Here is a 23,444-nt window from a genome sequence, read left to right as displayed (position 1 = left end):
CCAGGCTCCATTCTACCCCCTAAAGGAGTTATTTCATTAATGCAGTCGCATACAACTTGGCTAAATAGATGTTATCACCCACCACTAACCCCTACCCTGTTTTTTATGACAGGAGGAGATTGAGGCTTACAGAGGCTGGGTCACTTGCCTTGAACCACAGAGCTGGTAGACAGCAGAGGAGAAATATAAATGTGGGTCTGCTTGTCTACAAAGTTCAAATTATTAATTTAGTCAGTATGCTTGACTAAATGAAAAAAAAGCCACTATTTATTCAATGTTTTTAAGCGTATTTATATTTTATAAAACAAAATGGTACCCACACACTTTAGAAAAATGATACTGTGGCGCACATTTATGGGAAACATTATTCAGGAAACAGCAAATGCTGGGCGTGGCCACGGGTCTGCACACCCACTGCTCAGGGGGCTCCAGAGTCCTACGGCCCACACACTGCAAACCGCTGGAATATGCCGAGGTGACCCTTTAGGTACATTCCTGCTTTCACATTCTGTCTGTAGTCTTAAAATCTGAATGCCTGGGTGACGTCTTCGTGCTTAGCTTCAGTTTGCTTTCAGATCAGTCTATCAGATTGCCAATAGGAAGAACCCACCCCGAACAGATTTGTTTGCTGGAGAAGAGGGGCTGGATGTCAATGTCACTCTAATAGACAAAAGCCTACGGCTGGGGTGGGGAATGTCCGTAAGGCCTGCAAAATCATTTGGTCTGGCCCTGTCAAGGCATTCGGGTTGAGTTAATGAAATATCTGAGCAAATATAGCAGGCTAATTATTAAGCTGGTAATTCTGTATGGCCTGCGACTGATGTTGTAATTACCCAAATGGCCCGTGGCAGAACAAAGGTTCCCCACCCCTGCTCTATGTCCCTCTTTTCAAATGAAGAGTGGGTGGAGGGTGAATTTCAGAGCACTTGGAGCGCTCCTTGGGAGGGCACCCGAAATCACAAAATTCGATATCCATGGTGATTATTAGCCAGGGTTCAGTTAGCATCCAGGCTCATCACCATGACGTGCCATGGGCTTCGAGAGCAGAGAGACACAGCCCATAAACAAGCATGTGGGTGGGCTTGATCTTCTATCAGAAAAATAATCACCATAGAGCAGTGTTCTCAGCAAAGCATTTTTAAAATAATTCTCTGCTGAACATTAAAAAAAAAAAAAAAAGCCCACGCACTCATCAGATCTTACCCATTGTGTGACTCAGTAGGAGCTGCTCAGGGTGTGAACCCAGAAGGCAGGACCCTGTCTTGGCTCGGGGCAGCGTTAGCAGATCCTCAGCATATAATGGGCGAGATTATAAGGTCTACATACAGACTGGGGTCTGGCACAGCTCCAACTGGTTAAACAAAATTATAGTTGAGCGCCAATATTGGAAGGAGAAGGCAAGAGAGAAAAGATGGAAGCCTCGAGGACATTAACCCTATGTACCTAATTCTGAGCAGACTCAGAATCGTTCAGGGAAACTGTTCTAGCTTCTTTCAGTACACAGGACCCCATCCCCATTCATTTCTGCAAATCTGTCCACTTCCCTGTTTCAATGGCCTCCCAGGGACCATCCTGGGTGGTGGCAATGAGGCCCCAGTGATGTGGCCCCTCCTCCCTCTCCAAACTCCCCCAGTCACTACCTTCCGTGTGTTCCCCAGGCCTGCGGCGCCCTCTCTCATCGCCCCCCTTCACATGGGCCCTGCCCTCTGCCTCAACTCCCCTCACCCTGTCCCCTTCCCTCTTCTGTTTCTGTGTTTGTTTTTTAACCAGATGCTATTCAATCCCTAGGTCTCAATATCCATATATTGATCCTCCTCCCTCAGATTAGGCTAAGGCCCAATTTAAAATCCTCTAACACTTCTCCTTCGTGGTCCTTTATACACCAGTAAATTTAAGTTTCATTTAACATCTGTCTTCCGTGCTGGGCAGCAAGCGCCAAGACCACAGAAGCGCTACCGCTTTACAGGGCTGTATCCCTCATCCTCAGCACAAAGTGTGGTGCACAGGGGGTGCTCAGCTGTCATTGGCTGCCTCTATCCTCCCTTCTGCCTGTCCTCTCCTGATTCCTCCTATGTCTTCCCCATCCCATATTCAAAGTTTCACATATGGGTGCTAGGCAGGCTTGGCCCTGAGTGGACGGGGCTGCAAGCTACATCACTCTAGTCAACCCCACAACCAGAGTTTTGCAATAGCAAAGGCACCCCAAACCAGTTCCGATCCGGTTCAGGCCCCCATTGCTCATTCATTTGGTCCTGCACTAAGGAAGGACTCCCCAAGGACCAGCCTGGCCCCGGATGGACAGGTGGTGGGGAGGGGGGGGAGAGATGCGTGGGACCCCCGCAGTGACCTCGATCACAATTCTTAATTGCAAATGCCATCTGAAGTGGGAAGCAGCCACACCTGTCACTCTGCCTCCCAGTCACTGTCCCAGAGTTTGAGGCCAGGATGAAAAGCCACGACCTTGAGTCCCTCTCCTAACCATTCTGTTATCAAGGCCCAGGGACCTGACAGAAGAGTGGCAGCCGAGACGGAAGGAAATGACAAGGGTGAGGACATCAGAGCTCAGAGCCTCCTGTTAACTCTCCTCAGAGCGATGGCCAGAGAGCTCTGTGCAGGGCCTCTGATGCCTTTTCCTGAGGGAAAAGGGACAATCTCTCCAGCCTTCCTCTGTAACATGCCCACCCCTCCCAACCCGTGTGAAGTGGGGTCAGAAGACAAAGACAAAGAAAGGGGAGACCAAAAAAAAGGGGGGGAACCTGGGAAATGTATTATTTTCACTGTTGATGAGGTTAACAATGAAGGTCTTCATTTCAACTTTTCCTCTTGGAGTTTCTTTGCTGTTATTGATAACTGTAGAAGGATTTGACCAGTTTGGGTCAAATTAGATACACTACTAAAAAGAACTAAGACGTGTCCTATGCTCAATTTGTCGTAAACTTCTGTCTTGAAACAAAATGACAGCGAATGAAAATGTTTAAATTCACCGTAGTTCTGAGATTTGCAAAAGGCTGCAATGCAACTTGTCTAGGAGGTTTGCAGGTTTTATGGAGATAAATGACTATTCGGAACGAGGTCTACAGAACCTTACTTTCCATTTCTCTGCACCTTTTGTCGAAGGCACTCGGGTGCTTTACGTGTAGATTAACATTTATCTTCATAACATCCCTGTCGTGGGGGAAGCTCTGACTACGCCCGGATTGCGTATTTTGCCTCCTTGTCTTTCAAAGCACTTTTGCTGAGGTGGCTACACGGTGGATCCAGCATGGGCTTTAGAATTGTTGAGAACAGAATTAAAACGCTGATCCCCCCTTAGTAACTGCTTGGCCTTGAGCGTGTGGCTGAGCCTCTGAGCTCTGGTTTCCCCCGTGTAAAATGGAGACGCCTCGCCCTTTGTTTCTACATTAAAAACGATACACAGAAGTGCTGAGATGGCATGTGAAGGCTTCCACCTACAGAAGGACATGCGGGATCCTGGAGAACTGGGAGCCGTCGCCAGCAGTGTCTGCATCGTCATCATTCTATTTTCTTATCACAGGACCCGGTGAGGCAGCTAGCGCAGGTGCTGCCTTCATTTCCTAGGTGAGCTGCGTAAGGGAAACCGAGGCTGAGATGGTGTAGGTGTCACAGAGAGAATGTATGGTAGGCTCGGGCCTGGGACCCAGGACCCCGAATCCATTTATTCCACGAGATGAAACTGTTTCGTACAAGCTGTGCATATATATTGCGGCCACCTGATCAAAAACAACCTCATTTCTTAACGCCGCCAGCTTGGTGGCCTGAACTCCATCAAGCAGCAAGTAGTGCCACAGGTAATGGGACATAACCACAGCTGAGTCCTGGATTTGGAGTGACACAAACCAGGATCCCAGCCCCTGCCCACCACCCCAGACAAGTGGCTTAGCCACTCGGGCCTCAGTTTTCTCCTCTGTGAAAACTAATTAATAAGAAAAAGGTAGACAAATTCATCCGTCTCTCAGGTCTAAAATTCAGTGATTAAGCCTTAGTAAGCCCAGCCTAAACCTTCCTTTACCTGCTCTTCTCCCTGCTCACACCTGCCTGCTCCGCTCTGCACTGGCCACCTCTGCCATTTCCTGCCTTCAGTGACCTGTGCATTAATTACACAGAGCTGCTGCGGTTCCCACTTTCATGACACCGTTACGCTGAACTGTGGGCTGTATTTACCACGCAGACAGTACACAAACCTCTCCCACGTGAGGAGCCCTATGTCACCCACACAACAGAAATGGAAACACTCCTTTTCATATTCACTTCTACTTGTGAGTCCATGGATGGGCATGTCTGCTGTGTCCAGCTCTGCTTTACAAGCAGAGCCCCGACTGTCCAGCCGGCTCCCTCTTCCCCACACTCAGCACAGTGCTGAGCAGCCTTCAGAGGGGAGGTCTGTCCCAGGACTGTGGTCTGACTCAGCACCTGGCTGCAGTCTCTTTCCCATGTGGCCCTGAAGGAAGGTAGAGGCAGAAACTAGTCCCAAACCAAACACCCGGGGAGTCTGAAGCTCCCTCCAGCCCTTCTGGCTTCATTCCCCTTTGCTGACACCACGGCCCATTCAGGCCCCCACTCGGTTCTCTCTGGTTTGAGCTCCTGTCAATCAATGAGGTGGCAAGAAGAAGCCTCTCAGCAGAGAAACTACCCAACACCAGTGTTTTATACCCAGAAACGAATAGGCACACAAGGTATATCTGCTGAATGAATCAATGACGAATTTCAGTATAGAAGAGAGACAGAGCACATACAAGAGAAAACTTGTCGATCATCCGCGGAGCTATCCCAGCTCAGCCGCCTGTCACCTACCACCAGGGGCTCTCACAAGGACTCTCCCTGAAGAAGCAGGTGTGTCACTTGCGCAGAGCTAACGGGAGACCTGGCAGCTCCACATTCTGCCTTTTGCCCACCTCTCCCCTGAATCAAAATCCCATATTCGAACTGGATCTTTCCCATCATTCACCCATCTGGAGGGCAAGGCAATGAAAAGAGGAATGTTCTGATGGAAGGAGAGGCTGCAAGCAGCAGCCTGCTCCCCGGGGAGGAGCCTGTGAGGGGGTGGAGGTCCATCAGGCACGCAGCCACCAGCGCTGCGGGGAGAGAGAACTGGAGGGGCAGCCTGGCCTAAGGGCTGGCATAGCACCCCAACATCAGCAGGAAGGCGTGGGACACCTCATCTCCTTCTACTGACACAGCTCCTCTGAGTAGCTCCAAGCCCCTTACGTTACCTCAGCCTCAGTTTCTCCATCTGCAACTGACAAGCTCTCATACCTCCTCCCTCCACTCCATCCTTGCCTTGCTCCCACCTCCCCACTTCGCCCACTGAGAGCAAAGAAGACGAGTAGAAAACGGGTCTGCAGAATCTTGCCCGGCTCCCCGCACAGAGATGCGATATAAATACCAAGTGCTAGCATACTATCACCGCGGAGATTTAAATTGGGCCGGGGGCCCCAGGGCTGCGATGGCAACACCTCCCCCACATTCTGAGCACCCCAGAGACTGTGCTCCGAGAGGAAAAGTGTGCTTTCCTCGATCGTTAGCTGCTCAGGAAACTCGTATATTAGGGCGGCCTCCTTACAGAAACCCTCCAAAAATACCTACGGGAGTATATTTAGCTCCAGAGAGCGTCCTCCTACCCACAGGCTTCGGGCTGCACGTCTCTGCACGTGCCACTGGCGGCAAACCGGGCGGGCCACGGCAGCTCCCCGCAATTCTGCAGCATTTCCTCGGGCCTTTTCTCTTCCCTGTTCCCTTGTCTTCCCTCCCTGCCGGGTGATGCATCCTCTCCAAGGGCAGCTGAGGATATGGCCATGGCTTCCTTCTCCCTTCCATGCCCTGTCCTTGGAGTTGAGTTCAGTTAAAGAAGCCCATACAGCACTAATCATTCTACGCCTGCTCAAAGCCCCACTGCCCTCGGCCAAAGTACCAGCTCCCCGGCTCGGGCCACCCTGGCCCCTGCTGACCTCTCCAGGCTCACCTCCCACCCTTTCACCAGCCAAGTCCCAAAAGCATCCTGCTCGCTGGCTCTCATCCTCAAGGATTTGCACGTCGCATTCTTTCTCCCAGAAAGGCTCCTCTCCTTCACTGTCTAGCTCAGTGCTACCTGCCCATCCTGACATCCCAGGGTAAATGCTGCTTCCTTCAGGGCGTTTCCCCAAGTCCCCCAAAGTGAGGCTGCTGGCCCTCTGGGTTTTCATGACGCAGCGTCCTGGTGGGTGGCACTCAGCCCAGCCCACCCACCCCCACCCTCACCCCCACCCCCGCACAGTGCCTGGCGCGTTCTGGGTACTCGATCATGTCTCTTGAAGGACTTGAAGGAAGACAGTGGGAAGGTGATCACCGGGCCCTGGGGTGATGGCCTCAGTAGAGGAAGGGGGACAAGCCCAGCTCAGACACACCTGCCCAGTCTCCAGCGATGTGGCCACGGACTCACAGCTCAGGGTCCAGCAAAGCTGGGAAAACTGGTGGCAGAGCATGTCCTGCGCTGATTTTGTTTTTTGGGTTTTTTTTTGGTGGAAAAATAAACAACATCACCCACATTCAGATGCAGCTGTGTAATATCGCCACCACTTCAACATACAACTGAGAATAAAGGGTTCCGAGAGGGAAGGGCAGCACACTTCTCACCATGTGGCCTGAACCCGAAGGTTCACAAGGATGCAAGGGGACAGCATAACATCCCTAGGGTAGCACAGGTGACATCACTGAGCTTGGGAGGCAACGGGGCTGAGGGAGGGCACCCCGAACTGAAGGCAGACAGGCCTGGGTTCAAATTCTGGCTTTGCCATATCAACCATTTGATTCTGGGCAAGTTATTGAAAGTGTCTGTGTCTCAGCTTCCCCATCTATAAAAATGGGCATGGGTGACACCCAGGCCTGATAACTCTTACCTGGCAGTATGATTTTTAGGATTAGATATAACACATATATATGTCCACAGAGAGATATAAAGTGTTATCTCCTGCATGTAGTTCCATAAATGGCAGCTGTCATGCTAGGCCAATGCCAGGTGATGTGATAGTGCTTTCTCCTTACCCCCCCCCCCCCCCACCCATAGCCACCTCTCGGAGTCTGGGCCTTCATATTTAGCCCTGATTCCCTCCTAACCCACCACCCAGGGGATCATCCCCCTGAGAAAAAATCCCATAAATAGCCCAATGACTGGAGCGAATATTCTTCCTGGGCTAGAGATTGAGCTCCCAGCTCTGATTCCCTAACAGTGTGATCAGAACGTGAGCAAATGGGGCCGAGTCACAGGTTCGGGAGATGGGTGTAGACACTGCCTGGCTCAGCCAGACCAGGGCTGCGAATAGACAACCCGCAGTACCTCCCCAGGCTCCCCTCAGCACCCTCCTGTGTATCCCAGAGGTGAAAGGAGAATCTGGGATGAAGCAACTAATAATTCATTAGCATTTATTAAGTAGCTACTAGAACCCAGGCCCTGGGCTACAGAGATGAGCAGGGTTGAAAGGCACAGTCCTCATCCTCATTCTCCTGTCTTACCCCTGGCTTAGCAGTGCCTTTGAGCTCCTCCCTTCCTCTATCACTTTCCCATCTATTCCAGGTACTGAGACTTATTACCCAGACTAATATATAATAATGACTTAAAATTATTTTGAATTCTCCAGGTGGCCTCACACACGTTTAGAAATAGCATCTTCTGAACTGTTCCCAATACAGGAAAAGATCGCCAAGTGATGTAAGCTCACAGTTTGTAAAAAGACACAGCAAATTCCACGGTTTTTAAGAAGAAATGAAGATACATTAACTTTGGTGTGCCTCGGTCCCAGCAGTTGCTTGAGTACTCAACAATACAAGTTTTGTTAAATGGATGGATGGATGGATGGATGGATGGATAGATGGATGGATGGATAAATGAGTGAATGAACAAGACAGTTCATGAAGAAACAAGCTACAACTTCTGATCCAGTCTTTATGCATCAAGCCACAGGCCAGAAAGCTGTATTCCTAGACCACAGAGAGATATCTGGGGCCCTGGTCCCCTTCAAGTCACCATGAGCCTCAGCTTTGGGTCAGGGGCAACTGTCTGATTTCGCCCCTCCTAAGCCCACCCCACATGCTCCAAGGGGAGGAAGGAATGTGCATTCAAGGAGCTATAGACCACGAAGCCCATAAAACTGTGAGATGACTGCTGGTGGGAACATGAGTGTCGAAGAAGGAGCTTGGAGCCAGAGCCAGTACCCACCTCCCAGTGGGTCACAGGTCCTCTCTGAACCTCAGTTTCTTCATCTATAAAATAACAAGATCTCATGGGGGGGATTATGAGGACTGGATGAATAATGTACACAAATTAACTTTCACACCGTGAACTCCCCACAACTTCCAGACCTGAGAATACTAAAGGTTAAAAGGTCAGAGGTGAAGGCAGAATGTGGCGGCCCGGGTGCCTGGATAGGCAGGAACCGACAAGGAACCTGCCCTGTGCTTGGCGTAGTAACATGGGAGAATTTAGAAGAAGACATGGACTCAAACCCAGTCAGCCCAGCAGAGCTGTGCGGTGCTCCTGCGTGCTCTGACAGTGCCCCACCTCTTAGCATCTTAGCAAAGGTCAGCGACAGAGGCTTTCACTGAGCCAGCTGTGTGACACCTCAGCACCTTGCCCTCCTTCCGCTCCAGTCACACACCGAGAGCTGAGAAGCCGTGCGGCCGGAGCCCGAGGCGCTGTGTCGCACTCAGGCACCTGTCACTCCTCTTGTGCACTGGAGGAAAATGGGAGGTGACGCCTGATGCTGAGGTGGGAAGGCAGAGCTGCCAGCAGGGACAGCTGTGCGGGTGGTGTCAGGCAGCCTGGAGGGGGGCTGCACGGGGCAGGGGTGAATGCACCAGCCCTGGGTCATGAGGCACAATGGCAACCCCTGGACCTGCTGTCAAGAGGCACGTGGTCTTGGGCTGCGCACTTCACCTCTCCGAGCACCAGGTGACTCGATTCCCAAGCCTGCTCTGCTACCTCCCCGGGTCAGTATCACAACGCATTTCACGCATCTCAGACCCCAACGGCTGTATGATGCCCCATGATTTTATGTACCACGAAGAAGGAAAGAGAAATGCCGTCAGTTAAACTCCATCATGCCATCACTGTGCAACAGGGTGGTTTCAGAGATGTTGCAGCACGAGAAATGTGAGCCTGAGAGGCACTGTGGTGGACAGCAGCACCGTGTACACTAAGACCGGATCCGATCACCCGGCCCCGTGGGATAGAACCATGGCCTCAGCGCCCATCTCTAGATGCCAAGCCCTTCCCCTGGAGCACGTTCACATGTGAGTTAAGGAGACAGACGTCAGTAGGTGTAGGAAGAACGGGGCGAAGTGCCACTGGCTCAGGTGAACAGCAGTGGCCTTTCAGCAACGTCTGAAGAGCCACTAAGAATGAGACGCGAGGTCTGGGTGGAGAGGGAACAGAGGGGACAAGTGACTTGGCCGGGGGCTCAGCACCTGTGCCCCAGGCATGCAGGTGAGGACACAGAGGACCTTTTTGGCCAAGCTAACGGAAGGACCCTGCTGACCCCCCAAATCTGCTCCTCCGGCCACACGGCAACCCTTATTCAAAGGCAGTGTTGGGCTCCCGCCTGTCTGCCCTCCACCTTGTCTCACACACCCTAGTCCCAGACCCTGTGCAGAAAACAGGCTCGCCTTTAGAAGCACTTCAACCTGTCACAATGCCTCTTAAAGCGTGACATCCAAACCACGTACGTTGGAGCATCCGGAATAATTATCTGTAATACCAATCTAAGTGTCAAATAACTGCAAAAATGGAGAAATACGCTGTGTCTATCTACTTAACAAAATGCTGATCACTCAGTACAGATTTTAATGACAATAAGGAGTAACATATAAGATGCTCTTACTATATTGAGAACAGGCAGCAAAAGTGCAAGCATTGAAAAGGGAGCTTGCTTAGCATTCAAGAGCTGGAAGGAAATACCACAAAACAATCAGGAATTTTTTCTTAAACGGTGAATTGTTTTTTCCTTCTTTTGACTTTTCTGTATTTTCTTTAATGAACATGTAATAGTTTAAAATACAAGTAAATAGATAAGATGGGAAATTTCACATGGCATCTGACACATGCTTCTTGGGGAGACCAAGGCTTCACACGATCTTAACGTATAATACATACACGTCTCAGTACTTTTCTTCTACACAGAATCACTCTTCTTCGTAACTGAGATTCTCATCTATGCCTTTCACTTATATAGCATATATTATTGGTTTTAGGAACATTTATCACCCAGCTATTATCAAAAAGTAAAAAAAAAAATAAGTGTTGGCGAGGTTATGGAGAAAGGGGAACCCTTGTGCACTATGTGGATGGAAATGGAAATTAGTGCAGCCGCTGTGGAAAACAGTATGGAGGCTCCTCACTGAATAGAACTACCATATGACCAGCAACTCCACTTCTGAGTACATATCTGAGGGCAATAAAATCACTGTCTTGAAAAGACCCATCTGCACTCTCATATTCATTTCAGCATTATGCACAGTAACCAAGATGCTGGAATAGTCTAGGTGTCTGTGAACAGAAGAACGGATAAAGAATGTGGTGTGTGTGTGTGTGTGTGTGTGTACAGTACACACACCATGGAATATTATTCAGTCCTAAAAAAGAAGGAAGTCCTGCCATTGGTGACAACATGGATAAACCCGGAGGACATTATACTAAGAAAGAAGCCAGACACAGAAAGACAAAGTCCAATACGATCTCACTTGTATGTGAAGTTGAAAAAAAAAATCAAACTTAGAGTACCTGGGAGAAGAATGGTGGTCAGCAGGGGCTGGAGCGTGGGAAAAGGGGAGATACCGATTAAAGGGTGCAAACTTTCACCTATAGATGAGTACATTCTGGAGAGCTAATGTACAGCATGGTGACATAGTTAATAATCATGTATTTTATACTTGAGATTTGCCAAGAGAGCGATATCAAGTGTTCTCACCACCCTGCCCCCCCCCACACACACAAAAGGTAATGAGGTAAGGAGATGGATATGTTAATTAGTTGGATTGTGGTAATCATTTCACAATGCATTCGTATATCAAAACATCACATGGTACATCTTAACTATATACAATTTTTGTTTGTCAATCACATCCCAACAAAGCTGGAAAAACTAAATAATAAAACATCGCCCAGGAATGCTGCATTTTCTATGACCATGTACTTCTGAAACACTGTGTATAAATTGTATCTTTATACACCAACGTATCTTAAATGCAGCAGAATTTTCTTTTAGAAAAATAACCTTCAGAAAATCCTTTTGTAAGGCAACAGGTGTTTTCCCAACATAAATAATCATCTCTGTCTATGTATCTGTCCCCTGTATTGAGCTGGCTGCCTACGAGCTTCCATTTGTAAATTCCAGTCCATTGCACCTTCAACCTGATCATTTTATCGCAATTGGTGTGAAGGTTAAAAATAGGAGTATTATGTCTATTCCGGGGGAAAATGTATACATGCAAACATTTCCAAGGTCTTACCTCTCTCAGGCTTTGCCTCCCACCCCCCACGCCCCTGGCTATTCCCTGGAAGAAATTTCTACTCTGCTCCCCTCCCCTTTTGGTTTATCATAATGGGGGCTCCTATTTCTCCCCTCCACGTTTCTACTCCATCTTCTTCTTTCCCTCACAGGTGTGAACTATCGTCTGCTAGACCCTGGATAAGAGGACTTCTATGCCCCATCTCTAGCTGCCACACCCGCAGGGGACATGGCTCCCCCAAGGGCCGGGCTTGCCCCACCCCTGCAGGCACCAAGAACCACCTGTCACAAAGACCAACAGGAAAAAACAGAAGCCAAATAAGGCACAGCCCTCACCCCACAACCCAAGCCCATCACCTAAGCTGCCAATGGGGTTGGATCGGCCCCAGTGCAGGCATGCTCTATTCATTTCCCACAGGAAAGATGATCTGTCAGATACTTAAATAAATGTGCCGCCCATGACTCTGGGTCAGCTGCAGTGTGGCAGTGCTATATTAATTTCCAAAGGAATGATTTATCAAACATTAGTGGGACTCAATGTTATGCCTCCTTCTGTTGAAAAATCTGCAAATCATAAAAAACTGTCGTCAGAACATGCGTCTCATTGATCAGTTCGGAAGATATGGTTGGGGTCTTCTCCAACCTCTGAAAGAAAACTGCACCTGATGCATCTTTTGGCGCATCTTTTGGGGGTGCCCTTCAGGCTAAGACCAGTCGGGACATGTGCTCAGCACTAGCCGAGCACAGGTGGGAAGTCAGAAGCAGCGGCAGCCTGACCTTGACTCCATGGCTCCGTAGCTCCTCGGACTGCCACCTGCACCTGAGCAGAGGCACGCACTCCCCTGCAGGTGGTCGTCTGTGGCCCATGGGAGAATGTTACCCTCAAACTTCTCCCTCTGCACTTCCTGTCCCACCCACCCCCACCCCGGGGTTCGCTGCATCAGCCACTTCAGGACACCGCAGCCCCCAACACCAAGAAGAGACCAGAGGACTCACCCGCTGAGAACCACGATGAAGTCCATGACGTTCCAGCCGTTGCGGAGGTATGAGCCCTTGTGGAAGATGAACCCCAGGGCCACGATCTTGATCCCAGCTTCAAAGCAAAAGATCCCAATGAAATAGGGTTCCGTCTTCTCCTGTGGGATGAGGAGCAGAGGTGCCGGTCAGCGGAGGACTGTGCTTTGAGAGGAGAGGGAGGCGGGTGAAGGCCTCTGCCCAGCTCTGCTCTGGCCTCTCCTCTCTCCTATGGGACACCTGCACAGGTGGGATTGAGGGGGCTAGAGGACAGGGGCTGTGAGCATCCTTCATCTTCTCCCCTTAACCTCCCTTGCTCACGTCACTTCACAATCCCTTAGGAAGGGAAGAAAGGGACTGGATCCTGTCCCCGCCCTTTCTTCTTGTCTGGCCGCCGTGGGGTGTGCACACGGCGTCTGCAATGCCCTCAGAACCTGCTGGGAGCAGGAGTCTGAAAGGGCAGTCATTTTGCCCTAATGTATCCCAATGGGGCTCCTCCTAGCCCTGGAGGTCAGCGAGGAAGGAAAGGGCCGGGTGACGGAGCAAAGGAGAAGGGAACCGGAGAAGAGGAGGGGGAAAGAGATGCGAGAGGAGGCAGGCACATACCAGTCTGCGGGACATCGGGGTCTTGTCATCCTCAGGAAGATGCTGCTCCAGGGCCAAGACGATGCAGTTGGCAATGATGGTGGCCAGGATCATGTACTCAAACGGCGTGGGAAGGAGGAGTTAAGGAGCAGACTCACCAAAGAGAGAGCGGCGCAGCCTCCTCGATGGCTGTGCACATAAACACACTAACCTGGTCAACCCCCAGGGTGTCTGTGCCGTCTGCGTGCTCCACTCTAGCGCACAAGACAGCGGGTGGTCCTCAGCCCAGGAAACTAAAACCATTTCTGATCGGGTGCTGAACACAAAGCATCTTCTCCAAGAAAAAAAAAAAGTGGAGCCAATAAAATAATACAGTTGGACATAAGGTGCTCTCCAGTTCCGTAGTGGATTCGAGAACACATCCCGGAATTAACTAGAACTGAACACGGAAGGAAAGAGGGAGGAAGAGTCACTGACGCCATGCAGACCCCTTTTCTTCCAGCTCTGCAAACCGCTGGCCTGTGTGGTGCCTGGGCGAGGACACAGCTGTGGCCGCCGCTGCCTCTGGGAGTCACAATGGACCCTCCTCTAGGACCTCTGTGCGCCTGAGTAGGAGGGCTCTTGGAAGAGGAACTCCCTCCATGTGAGCGCTCTTCTGTGTTAATAGCCAATCCAGAAGCACATGTAAAGGGGCCAGGAGAAGCTTGCTTTGCCCCCCGCCCCCTATTCTCCCCACAGAAAACAGACAGATCATAAGTCTGAATCCAGGACAGCAAAGCTGGGGCCTCGAGGAACACAACGGCCAATGAATGGTCAGCAGAGTTTTTTCCTGCTGCATTTTCCTAAAGACAGGTGAGGGGGCCGCCTGGGCCTTTTAGAAAAAGCAGCACTATGAGTCTGGTGCCAGCATCCTGACTCCTGCAGAAAGGTTGTGCCACAAGCCCAAGGGGAGGGAGCGGAGACTGTTAGCAAAGCGGGAGCGAGGGGTCACCGGCTCCGAGTTGAGTCACCCTGCATGTTGGATTTTATTCTTTAACTGTTGTTGTGACAAACACAAGCCAGCTGTTGCCACTGGCCGTGCCGAGCAACCTATGCTCTGGCAGATTCTCTTCTGGCAGGAGAGAGGAGTCGTCGATCTGGCAAAGTGGAGGGAAGGGAAGGGACTGCTCTCCTTGTCCCCTGACACGTCCAAGGTGGCTATGTAAGGGGTAGGGCCCAGAGCCCTTTCTGGGGAGCCAGAAGGAGGGCCAATCCTAACATGATGCCTCCCTGTCCCTGCCATGACCTTGGTGCCAATGAACGTCAATGGCAATGAGCACTCAGGGTGTTGACAAAATGTGGGGCCCAGCTGGCTGCTCACCACGGCTGGCGGCTGGCGAGGCCCCACGCAGACTCGGAAAGCTGCTCCACACGAGCAAGGAGCCCAGGCCAGGGGCTGGGAAATGGGACAGGGAGCGGGCACGGTCTCACTCGAGCTGCAGAGGTCACGGGCTCTCACTGGTCTGACTGAAGTCCCCTGAAAACCTTAAAGTGATAACCAGAGACTTACCTGTCAATGAGCTCTTAGTTGCTGACCTGTAGGCGAGACGGGTCCTGGCACCTGCCCACCTCCAAGGCCTCCACCCAGCAGTGCCCACCTGGATTGGTGCGGCTCCTCTGCGGCCTCCACTCCTCGCTCCCACTCACACACCTGCATTTTCCTAGTCAGATCAGATGAGTGTACAGCTCCCTGCTGGGATCTTTCAACTCACTTAGCTCCAAGTCCAAGTGAAGATGCATGAGGCTAAACATGGGGCTAGACTCAGGAAGGTGTGGCATCACCACTGCAGGTGCTCAGGGCGCTCAGGGCAGGAGGACGGCTCTGGGCCCCGCTGCTCCTGCCAGGCGCCCTGTGACTGGCCCGGTGTCGGGATGGCTGAGAATTCAAGAGGTCTCAATGAATGGCGCTACCTAAGGCCTGGAGGCTAGAATCTAAGGGTGAGAGTTTGGTAATTCAGAGTTTCTGATAAGACCTCATTTCCGTGTCCCTTCCCCATTCCCACAATCCTCTTTCTCTGTCTATGGTCTGATATCTAAAGACCCATTCAGAGCAGTGATTCTTTGGCTAACAATTTTGAAAACTGTCCAAATACACATACCTTTGATCCCTCCCTTTAGGCCTCATAGATCATCTACAGCTCAGGATAAATTCATGTCTGGGGCAATTAAAAGGTGAGATACTGATGCAGAAGGAAAGATCAGGCTCTGGGCGTGGCATATGTCTGTGGACTAGATGAAAAGACGGCGAAGGAGAAATCTTAGGTGAGGACAGCAGGAGAGGATATCAGGTTCTGGCTGCCCCACCCCTCTCTCTGACAGCCCTTCCTCCATCCTCCTGTCCACTTCTCTTTCTGAAAAAAGCACAGAGAGAGAGGGCACTTGGTGCTTTTGCTTCCTCCTACAATGGCTTTTCTCCTTCTCTCCGGTCATATGTCAAGATCAAGCTGAAATGTTACCTTATCTGTGAAGGTTTCTCCCTCTGCCCGTAGCTCTTTGATTGTGCAATTTTATTATTTCTCCTCATATTTATCTCCCCCCCCCCCCAAAAAAAACACACATAAAAACACACAACAATTATCTCTTGAAACAGGGACAGTGTTTTGGCCATCTCTCCATTGTCAGTGCTTATAGGACTCCTGGTACACAGTAGGAGCTCACTCAATGTTAAAGGCAGACATAAATGAATGGGAGCAGCAAACTCCGTTGAGGAGCCATCAGAAGTCAGGGTTGTAGCTGCTCATCGCTCAGGCCAGGGTTTCCTGCTCACCCCCACCCCTGGGACTGACTCAGAGGCACCACTCCCCTTTCTCCTGCTGGTAGAACCTCAAGCCCAATAGAACCTCTACTACATTTCCAAAGGGAAGAGCCTGGACTCAAATAATGGCCCACAGGTCAAGTGAATGCACTTCACAGGTTAAGGTATGACTTGGGAAGATCAAAGGAAACTCCAAATTGTCAAGGCCTCAAAGAACCGGCCCTTCCTGGGACAGACGGATAGAAATCTGTCTGGGACCCTGACTTCTTCTGCCCAGGGGTTCAGTGATTCCCATCCCATTCTGTGCCTGACACTAAACACAATTTGGACAATCTCTCTCCCTGGTGTCCGCAGTGATTTGAGGTTTGAAATCTTGAACAAACAGAGCTAACGAAGCAACGAGGTGTGGAAGCCTTAGGACTGGGGCTTTGCCTGTTTTATTCACCTCTGTGCCACTGGGGACCAGCACACAGGGGGCACTCAGCAATAGCACAGGAAAACCAGAGCCTGAGGTATGTCTACAAAAGGTACCCTGCACGTTCTCCACACTTTTACCCATTTGAACACACACACACACACACGCACACACACACACACACAATCTATGTTAAAAAATTTTTTAAAGATCTGTTTTGCTAGAAGGAGAATGAGTTTTCTTGGGGTAGTGGAGTTATTTTCACTTTCTTTACTCCTTTATGCATTGACTGAGTGTTAAAATGAGCATGCATTAATTTCTGATTATAAAATCAATTAGAGTGATATGTATTCTGAAAAAGAAAACAATGAATACAAAAAACCCACCCCACCCTGAGGGTCATGGAAATCAGTACAGGATTCCTCAGAGGATCAAACACGGTAGAACAAGGGACCAGACCAATGAGGGAATGGCCTTGAAAGTGCTTTGAAACTTGCAAAAATACCTCCTCTCCCTTATCTGTCTCTGTCTGCTGCTCCCGCCTCATTTCATAAACTTTCCTGGCAACCTCCCCCCAACACCCCTTCACTCCTCTCTCCCCCTGAGCCTGCTAATGAGGACCTGTGTTGCTCCAACTTTCTTTCCTGTCTAGCAGCTCTAAGACAATCATTAGGGAAATGATAAAAATAGGTTCACTTATTGATTTATCTCCTTTACCCAAAGCTCCTTCCTTCCAATGGTTGACTTGTTTCCTTAGCAACACAGCTAATTTGAGCAGCCCTACTTGGCCTGCACACCTGCCATTTGTTCATTTCCTTCCTGAAGCACAGAAAGCTGGGGAGAGGGGAGGGCTGCCCCTCAGACTACAGTGGTGGTGGTGGTCCTGCTTGTCAACAGAGCTGAGCCCTCCCTTTGTTTGGCCCAGCAAAGCCTTCCTATCCCCACCTCTCAGGGACCGGACTGGGAAGAACTTAGCCTCAAGCAGCAAACCTGGGTGCCCCAGGGGGAACATGGAACACGCAGCCCTAAACCCCCTGGGTCCCCTGTGCTCCCAGCTGCCAGCTCTCAGACTGTGGCATTAGAACACCACGGAGAATGAACGTGCTCAGAGGGGCTGAGGGCCACCAGGGACGGCAGGCAGACAGAACGCTGTGCTCTCTCCCGGACTCCAGGCCTAATGGAGATGGCACTTTTGTGGGGAGCAGCCTGTGGCCACTCAGGCATTTTCTGCGAACTCCTGGGGAGTCTAGAGTAGCCCACAGTCTCAGGGGAAGCATGCCTCAGCCTCCTGTACCCACATCTGCCCCTCGAAGGATGTCTCCCTTCCATCCCAGCCCCCTGCGTCTGGATGGGGTCTGGAGCAGAGTGACACAGTCAGCCTTCACTGCGGACACCAGGGAGAGAGATTGTCCCTTCCATCCCAGCCCCCTGCGTCTGGATGTCTAATGCTAAGAGTCTAAGAGTCTCAGAAGGCGGCCCAGGTGCTTTTGTGCATATCTTTCCGCTCTTCCCTCACCTGCACATAAATATCATTCTTACAAGTGGGATGTTGACTGGAAGACTGTTACAGGGAAGGGCCCTGTCTAGTGTGCTACTCCCACAAGCACTCCTCCTAAGAGAACATCTTAAATATGAACAGTAGTGAAAGGCAGCTACCCAAGGCTGGCATGCTACTGTTCTCCTGTGAGGAGCCTCGGCATTTCCCCAAGACCTGCCATGCAGTGGGGAGAATGAGGTTTGGCAATGGAACACCGGAGCCAGGGTTCTCACTGAAAAAACCACTCAACATGGTACTCAGGTCAGGGAAAGCCCCCCCGGCCACTCCCGTAGAACCAAACAAGACATACAAACGGATCAGATGATGAAGGCTTTTTGGAAACCGTAAGGTGCTACACAAATGCACGTTTTTTATTATCCGACTAACTCAATCTTTAAGCGTCTGCTATGGCTGAAAGAGCTTTGGGGTCCGCATCTGTGCGTGGTCGCAGCCTCTGGGAGCGGCCTGGCTGGCTGCAGCCGGGGCGGACGCTCAAGAGGCCCACCGCAATGAGGGATTTAAAAGAAAATTATGGTAATGGGCCTCCGGGAAGAGCGCAGAGACATTTGGCCCAGAACCCCCCCGGGACTGTGGAAAGCACATCCAAACACCAGTCCCGGAGGAGGATTTATGAAGCCGATGGCTCCGACGTAATTTCTCCTGGTGATTAGAGGGGACATTAATCACACCAAGGCCAGGGCTAAGCACAGGAGGGTTGAGCCACCACAGAAGCCCGGCTCCAGCTCCTGCGGACCCTGATGGGAGCGCAGTGAGATCATGCTGGTGAGATCATCCTCCCCTCGCGTGGGCTGCGAGAACCACACATTTGTCCTGGAAGGACCGACCAGCAGAGACAGGACCTTGTGCCTAAAATGCAGACACAGCACGAGCCACCACCAGCATTTCCAGAGTGTGTCTGCTCCCTCCTGGTCATCCTCGCCATGCTTAGAGGCTGGTGTGCCTGGCCTGTCTGTCCGCACAGGCCGTGAGTGCGGTCCTCAACCCTCCACAGCCTGCAGAGGAAGTTAAAGCCAGCCCTGTTCCAACGGGCCTGGGCCAGCGGTCCTTCCAGAAGGCTGACTGTGTCACTCTGCTCCAGACCCCACTATGAAGCAGGAGTGAGTATGCGATTCCAACAGGGTCTCTCCTCAAGCCTTCTCTTCCCCGCCTTGCCCCCCCCCACCCCCCGCCATGGTGAGACACCAGGTACACCAGGTAAAGGTAAGCAGAGGTCCAAGGAGCCTAGACCCAGAGCCTAATGTGCGTCCGGATGGGCTTCTTCTGGACTTCCTTGCACTCATGCCTGGGACTGACCTAGCAGGACATTGAGGCCCCAAGGAGACTGACCCAGGAGAGGGAATCAGCATGGGAGCTGCACTCCTTGAGGTTCTGAGGGGCCACAGATGAATTTTTCAATCGTCGGAACTTATCAATGTGTGGCCACCCTCATATCTGGAGCAAGTCACACCCTGGACTCCATTTCCATGTCTTTTCTCAGTCCTTAATTTCAGGTTTCCAGTCTCTGTCCTGGGCTGATGGACAAAGGGTGATTGTCACCTAACCACAAGGGCGAAACCCCTGCGACAGTCATCAGTACACAACTCTGGCCCCACACCTGGAAATCCGCACTGCATTCCCCGCCGTGCCCACCCCCGAAAAATGAGGTGCAAGCCCTGCCTACTTGGTGTTGGCCCATTTCACGATCTCATCACTTTCCTCATTGCAATTTTTGTCACCACCCAATCTTGCCTTTAAAAAAATGAAAAATAAAAAAAAGATCAGACTGAAAAGCAAAAATCCTTTTCTTTTGTTTAAAAAAAGAAAACAAAACAAAAATGTATCATGTGACTTCCAGCCTTAACATCAGTTTTTTAACTTTGGTTTCCATGGTGGTGGGATGCAACCTGCCATCACCATGACAACAGCTGCCTCTGTTCAAATTCACCATCTGACAGGCAGTCCTGAACAAACACACACTCACATTTCTCCTCTCTCTTTCTTTCTCTCTCTGTAGCTGTCAAGAAGATGGTAATGCCATTACACCTACTCCTAAAGACTTAAATCCTAATGAATGAAAGACAAAGAAAAGCAATGATGAGAACACAGCAAAGAGGCAGAGGCCCAAGAGCCTTTTGTTGGCCAGCACCATCCACTGCTCTTAGGGAGGTCAGTGGATTCAGTCATTCAAAACAAAAGATCGTGAGCATTAATACTGATGTAAAGGTGCATTTAAACTTTACGTCATGCTTTTACAAATGCTTTTAGACCAAAGAATTCCCATCTGACTCCCATGCCTCTGCTCTCTGTATAAAACGACTGAAATTCACAGTACTGCTACTTTGCTTAACCAATACTGAGGTCAATTCCAGAATCATCTGACTCCAACTGCAAAGGCAGGGTGGGCAGTGGCGGCTCTAGGGCATGAAGACAGTACCCGCTTGTCTCGTCTTCTGCCCCAGTTACCGTCAGCCAGATGAATCTTAACAAATTCACTGTTTATGTGTCTGACTGAATCCTGGACTCAAAACGCTGTCATGCGATGCACGGTTTCAGCGAGCAGGAGACAGAAGATTGAACCGTGCAGAAAAGGGAAGAAAGCAAAGGGGAATATCAAAGGCCTCTGGAAGGGAACAAAACAGCGGTGGGAAAATTACCTGTTTTAGAAACCACACTGTGCTTTGATGACACTCTGAGGAGTTGGAGCCCATCAAGAGTTCTGGCAGGAACGCGGGAAAGAAGAGTGTGGGCTGCAATCAGCAACCACACCCAGGACTACACCCTAGTTCCTACTGACACTCACTTCGCAGGGCGTCAGACTATACAAAGAAAATGAAAAGGCTTTTGTGAAAGAGCCCACGGGTCGTCTAGAGAATTTTGTTTGCCTTTGAAAACCCTGCAATGTACCCCAGAGTTCAAGGATACCTAGTGAGCCCCCAGGTCACATGAGAAAACACAGAAGGCACGAAGGATGCTCAGCTTGGAAAGGGAAGACTTGAGAGGGACCCCATAGGTGTCTGCAAATATCTGCAGGCCTAGCTTGTAATCAGGGGTCAGATGTTGCCTAAGTTATTCCGGAGGGTAGGACTCGGATCAAAGGGTAGGATACCCACCCAGAGGCAGACTGGGGCAATGCACAGAAGTCTCACTGTCCCACAGGTGAATGGACTATGTATTTTGTTAAGTAGTAAACTAAGTGTTATACTAACAAGTGTTTACTGACGAGACAAAAGCCCTGATGTGTAGCACTTGGCAGTTTCTGGAGTGTAAATGGTTCTCCGTGGCCACTTTGAAACTACCACTTTGACATCAGTGTGCATAGAATTGGGAAGAGACACACATGATGGATACCCAGGATGTGGGATGAGCCCGTTCCAGAACACCACTTACTGTAAGTTCTGTATCTCTGGGAACCCTTGAAGGATACTGAGGAAGAAATCCCTGTGTCTGATAGCAGTCGAGCTGGATCAACCTTCAGATGCACACGGGTTAACAAATGGATAGGAAGCAAGGCCAGCGAGTCTTCAGTCACGTGCTCAAGGGCCTCTGGGTTAGCATGGCTCACTCTGGCTCTGTCCCTCAGCCTCCAGTTGTCCCCTTAGCTAGACCTGAGTTCATAATGTCTGCAGCATCACCCTTATCACAGAAGGCTGGTACCTGTGCAGCTGGGTGTATGCCAGAAGCAGCCATAGGTGAATGGTTTGCTGGTGCCATGAAACATAAGAATTAACCACCCCATTCTCTTAGGCTGAATTCGTGAATGCCCAGGGGGCTCCTGCTATTTTACCATAGCCTGCAAGGGACTGAGACAAATCAGCCAGGACACGTGATGAAAGCATAGCCGAAGAAGCAAATTGGGTAAAGCTCACACCTCAATCAATGGATCTCAGGCACGGCTGCACAGCCTATTGAATAGACTGTCCTTACCCTCTTTGTATGTTCTTGCCAACTTTATTAAATATTAATTGACCATAAAGGCATGGGTTTATTTCTGGGCTCTCTATTCTGTTCCACCGATCTATATGTCTGTTTTTATGCCAATACTACACTGTCTTGATTACAATGGCCTTGTAGTATAGGTTGATATCAGGTAGCATGATTCCTCCAACTTTGTTCTTCTTTCTCAAGATTGCTGTGGCTATTCATGGTCTTACTTGGTTCTACGTAAGTATTTGAAATATTTGTGTGTGTTTTTTATAGGAACTTCACTGAATCTATAGATTGCTTTGGGTAGTATGGTCACTTGAATGATGTCAATTCTTTCTATCCCAGAACACAAGATGTGCTTCCGCTTATTTGTATCTTCCTCTATTTCTTTCTTCAGTATCCTATAATTTTTCCGAATACAGGTCCTTTACCTTCTTGGGTAAATTTATTTTTAGGTATTTTTTATGCAATTGTAAATAGGATTGTTTTCTCAGTTTCTCTTTTTGATAGTTCATTACTGGTGTATAAAAATGCCACCCATTTCTAAATGTTAATTTTGTATCCTGCTACTTTACTGAATTCATTTATCAATTCTGCTAGGTTTTTAGTGGAATCTTTAGAGTTCTCTATTGTACAAGATCATGTCACCTGCATATAATGACAGTTTTACATCCTCCCTTTCCCATTTAGATGCCTTTTATTTCTTATCATGATTTCTGTGGCTAGAATTGTCATTATTTTGTTGAATAAGAGTGGTAAAAGTGTACATCTCTGTTTTCTTCCTGATCTTAAGGGAAACACTTGTTGATTTTGCCCATTGAGTTGGCTGTGGGTTTGCCATATATGGCCTTTATTACGTTGAAGTATGTTCCCTCTATTCCCACTTTGCTGAGAGCTTTTATCGCAAATGGATGCTGGATTTTTATCACAAGCTTTTCCTACATCTATTGATATGAACATGTGGCTTCTATCCTTCATTTTGTTTATGCAGTGTACCATGTTTATTGATTTGCAAATACTGTATTAATAAACTTTCATCCCCAGAATAAATTCCACTTGATAATAGTGTATTATCTCTTTAATGTATTGCTGGATCTGGTTTGCTAATATTTTGTTGAGGATTTTAGCATCTATGTTCATCAGGGTTATCAGCCTATAATTTTCTTTTCTTGTAATGTCTTTACTTGATTTTGAAATTAGGATAATGCTGGTCTTGTAAAATGAACATGGGAGTCTTCCTTCCTCTTGCATTTTTTAGAAGAGTCTGAGAAAAATAGGTGTCATTTTTTTCTTTGAATGTTTGGTAGAATTCAACTGTGAAGCCATCTGGTCCAGGACTTTTGTTTGTTGGGAGTTTTTTAATTACTGCTTTGATTTCATTAGTTGTAATCTGTCTATTCAAATTTTCTGATTCTTCCTGATTCAGTTTTGAAAGACTGTATTTTTCTAGGAATTTATCCATTTCATTCAGATTGTCCAATTTGTTGGCATACAGTTTTTCGTAATATTTTCTTATAGTCCTTTGTATTCTTTGGTTACTTCTCCTCTTTCATTTTTTATATTTATTTGGATCCTCTCTCTTTTTTTCTTGATGAGTCTGATTAAAGTTTGTCAATCTTTTTTATATTTTCAAAGAACCAGCTCTTGGTTTCACTGATGTTTTGTATTGTTTTTTTCAGA

At 49.2% G+C, this 23,444-nt stretch overlaps 1 protein-coding gene across 1 annotated transcript in view; it reads right to left on the bottom strand.

The window, feature by feature from the left end:
• Positions 1-23,444, bottom strand: part of CACNA1E (calcium voltage-gated channel subunit alpha1 E) — a 383,585-nt gene that overhangs the window by 224,550 nt on the left and 135,591 nt on the right. The window contains exons 4-5 of the mRNA XM_070397384.1: positions 13,116-13,222; positions 12,492-12,631 (exon numbers count right to left, since the gene is read on the bottom strand). Of these exons, the coding sequence (XP_070253485.1) occupies positions 12,492-12,631; positions 13,116-13,222 (247 nt within the window). The remainder of the gene's footprint in view (positions 1-12,491; positions 12,632-13,115; positions 13,223-23,444) is intronic.

Source organism: Myotis yumanensis, unplaced genomic scaffold, assembly GCF_028538775.1.
Source record: "Myotis yumanensis isolate MYYU_CA2020_CCGP unplaced genomic scaffold, mMyoYum1.0.hap1 SCAF_17, whole genome shotgun sequence".
Classification (NCBI taxonomy): Eukaryota; Metazoa; Chordata; class Mammalia; order Chiroptera; family Vespertilionidae; genus Myotis; species Myotis yumanensis.
The sequence above is the reverse complement of the archived record's forward strand: the minus strand, read 5'-3'. Positions and strand labels throughout refer to the sequence as shown.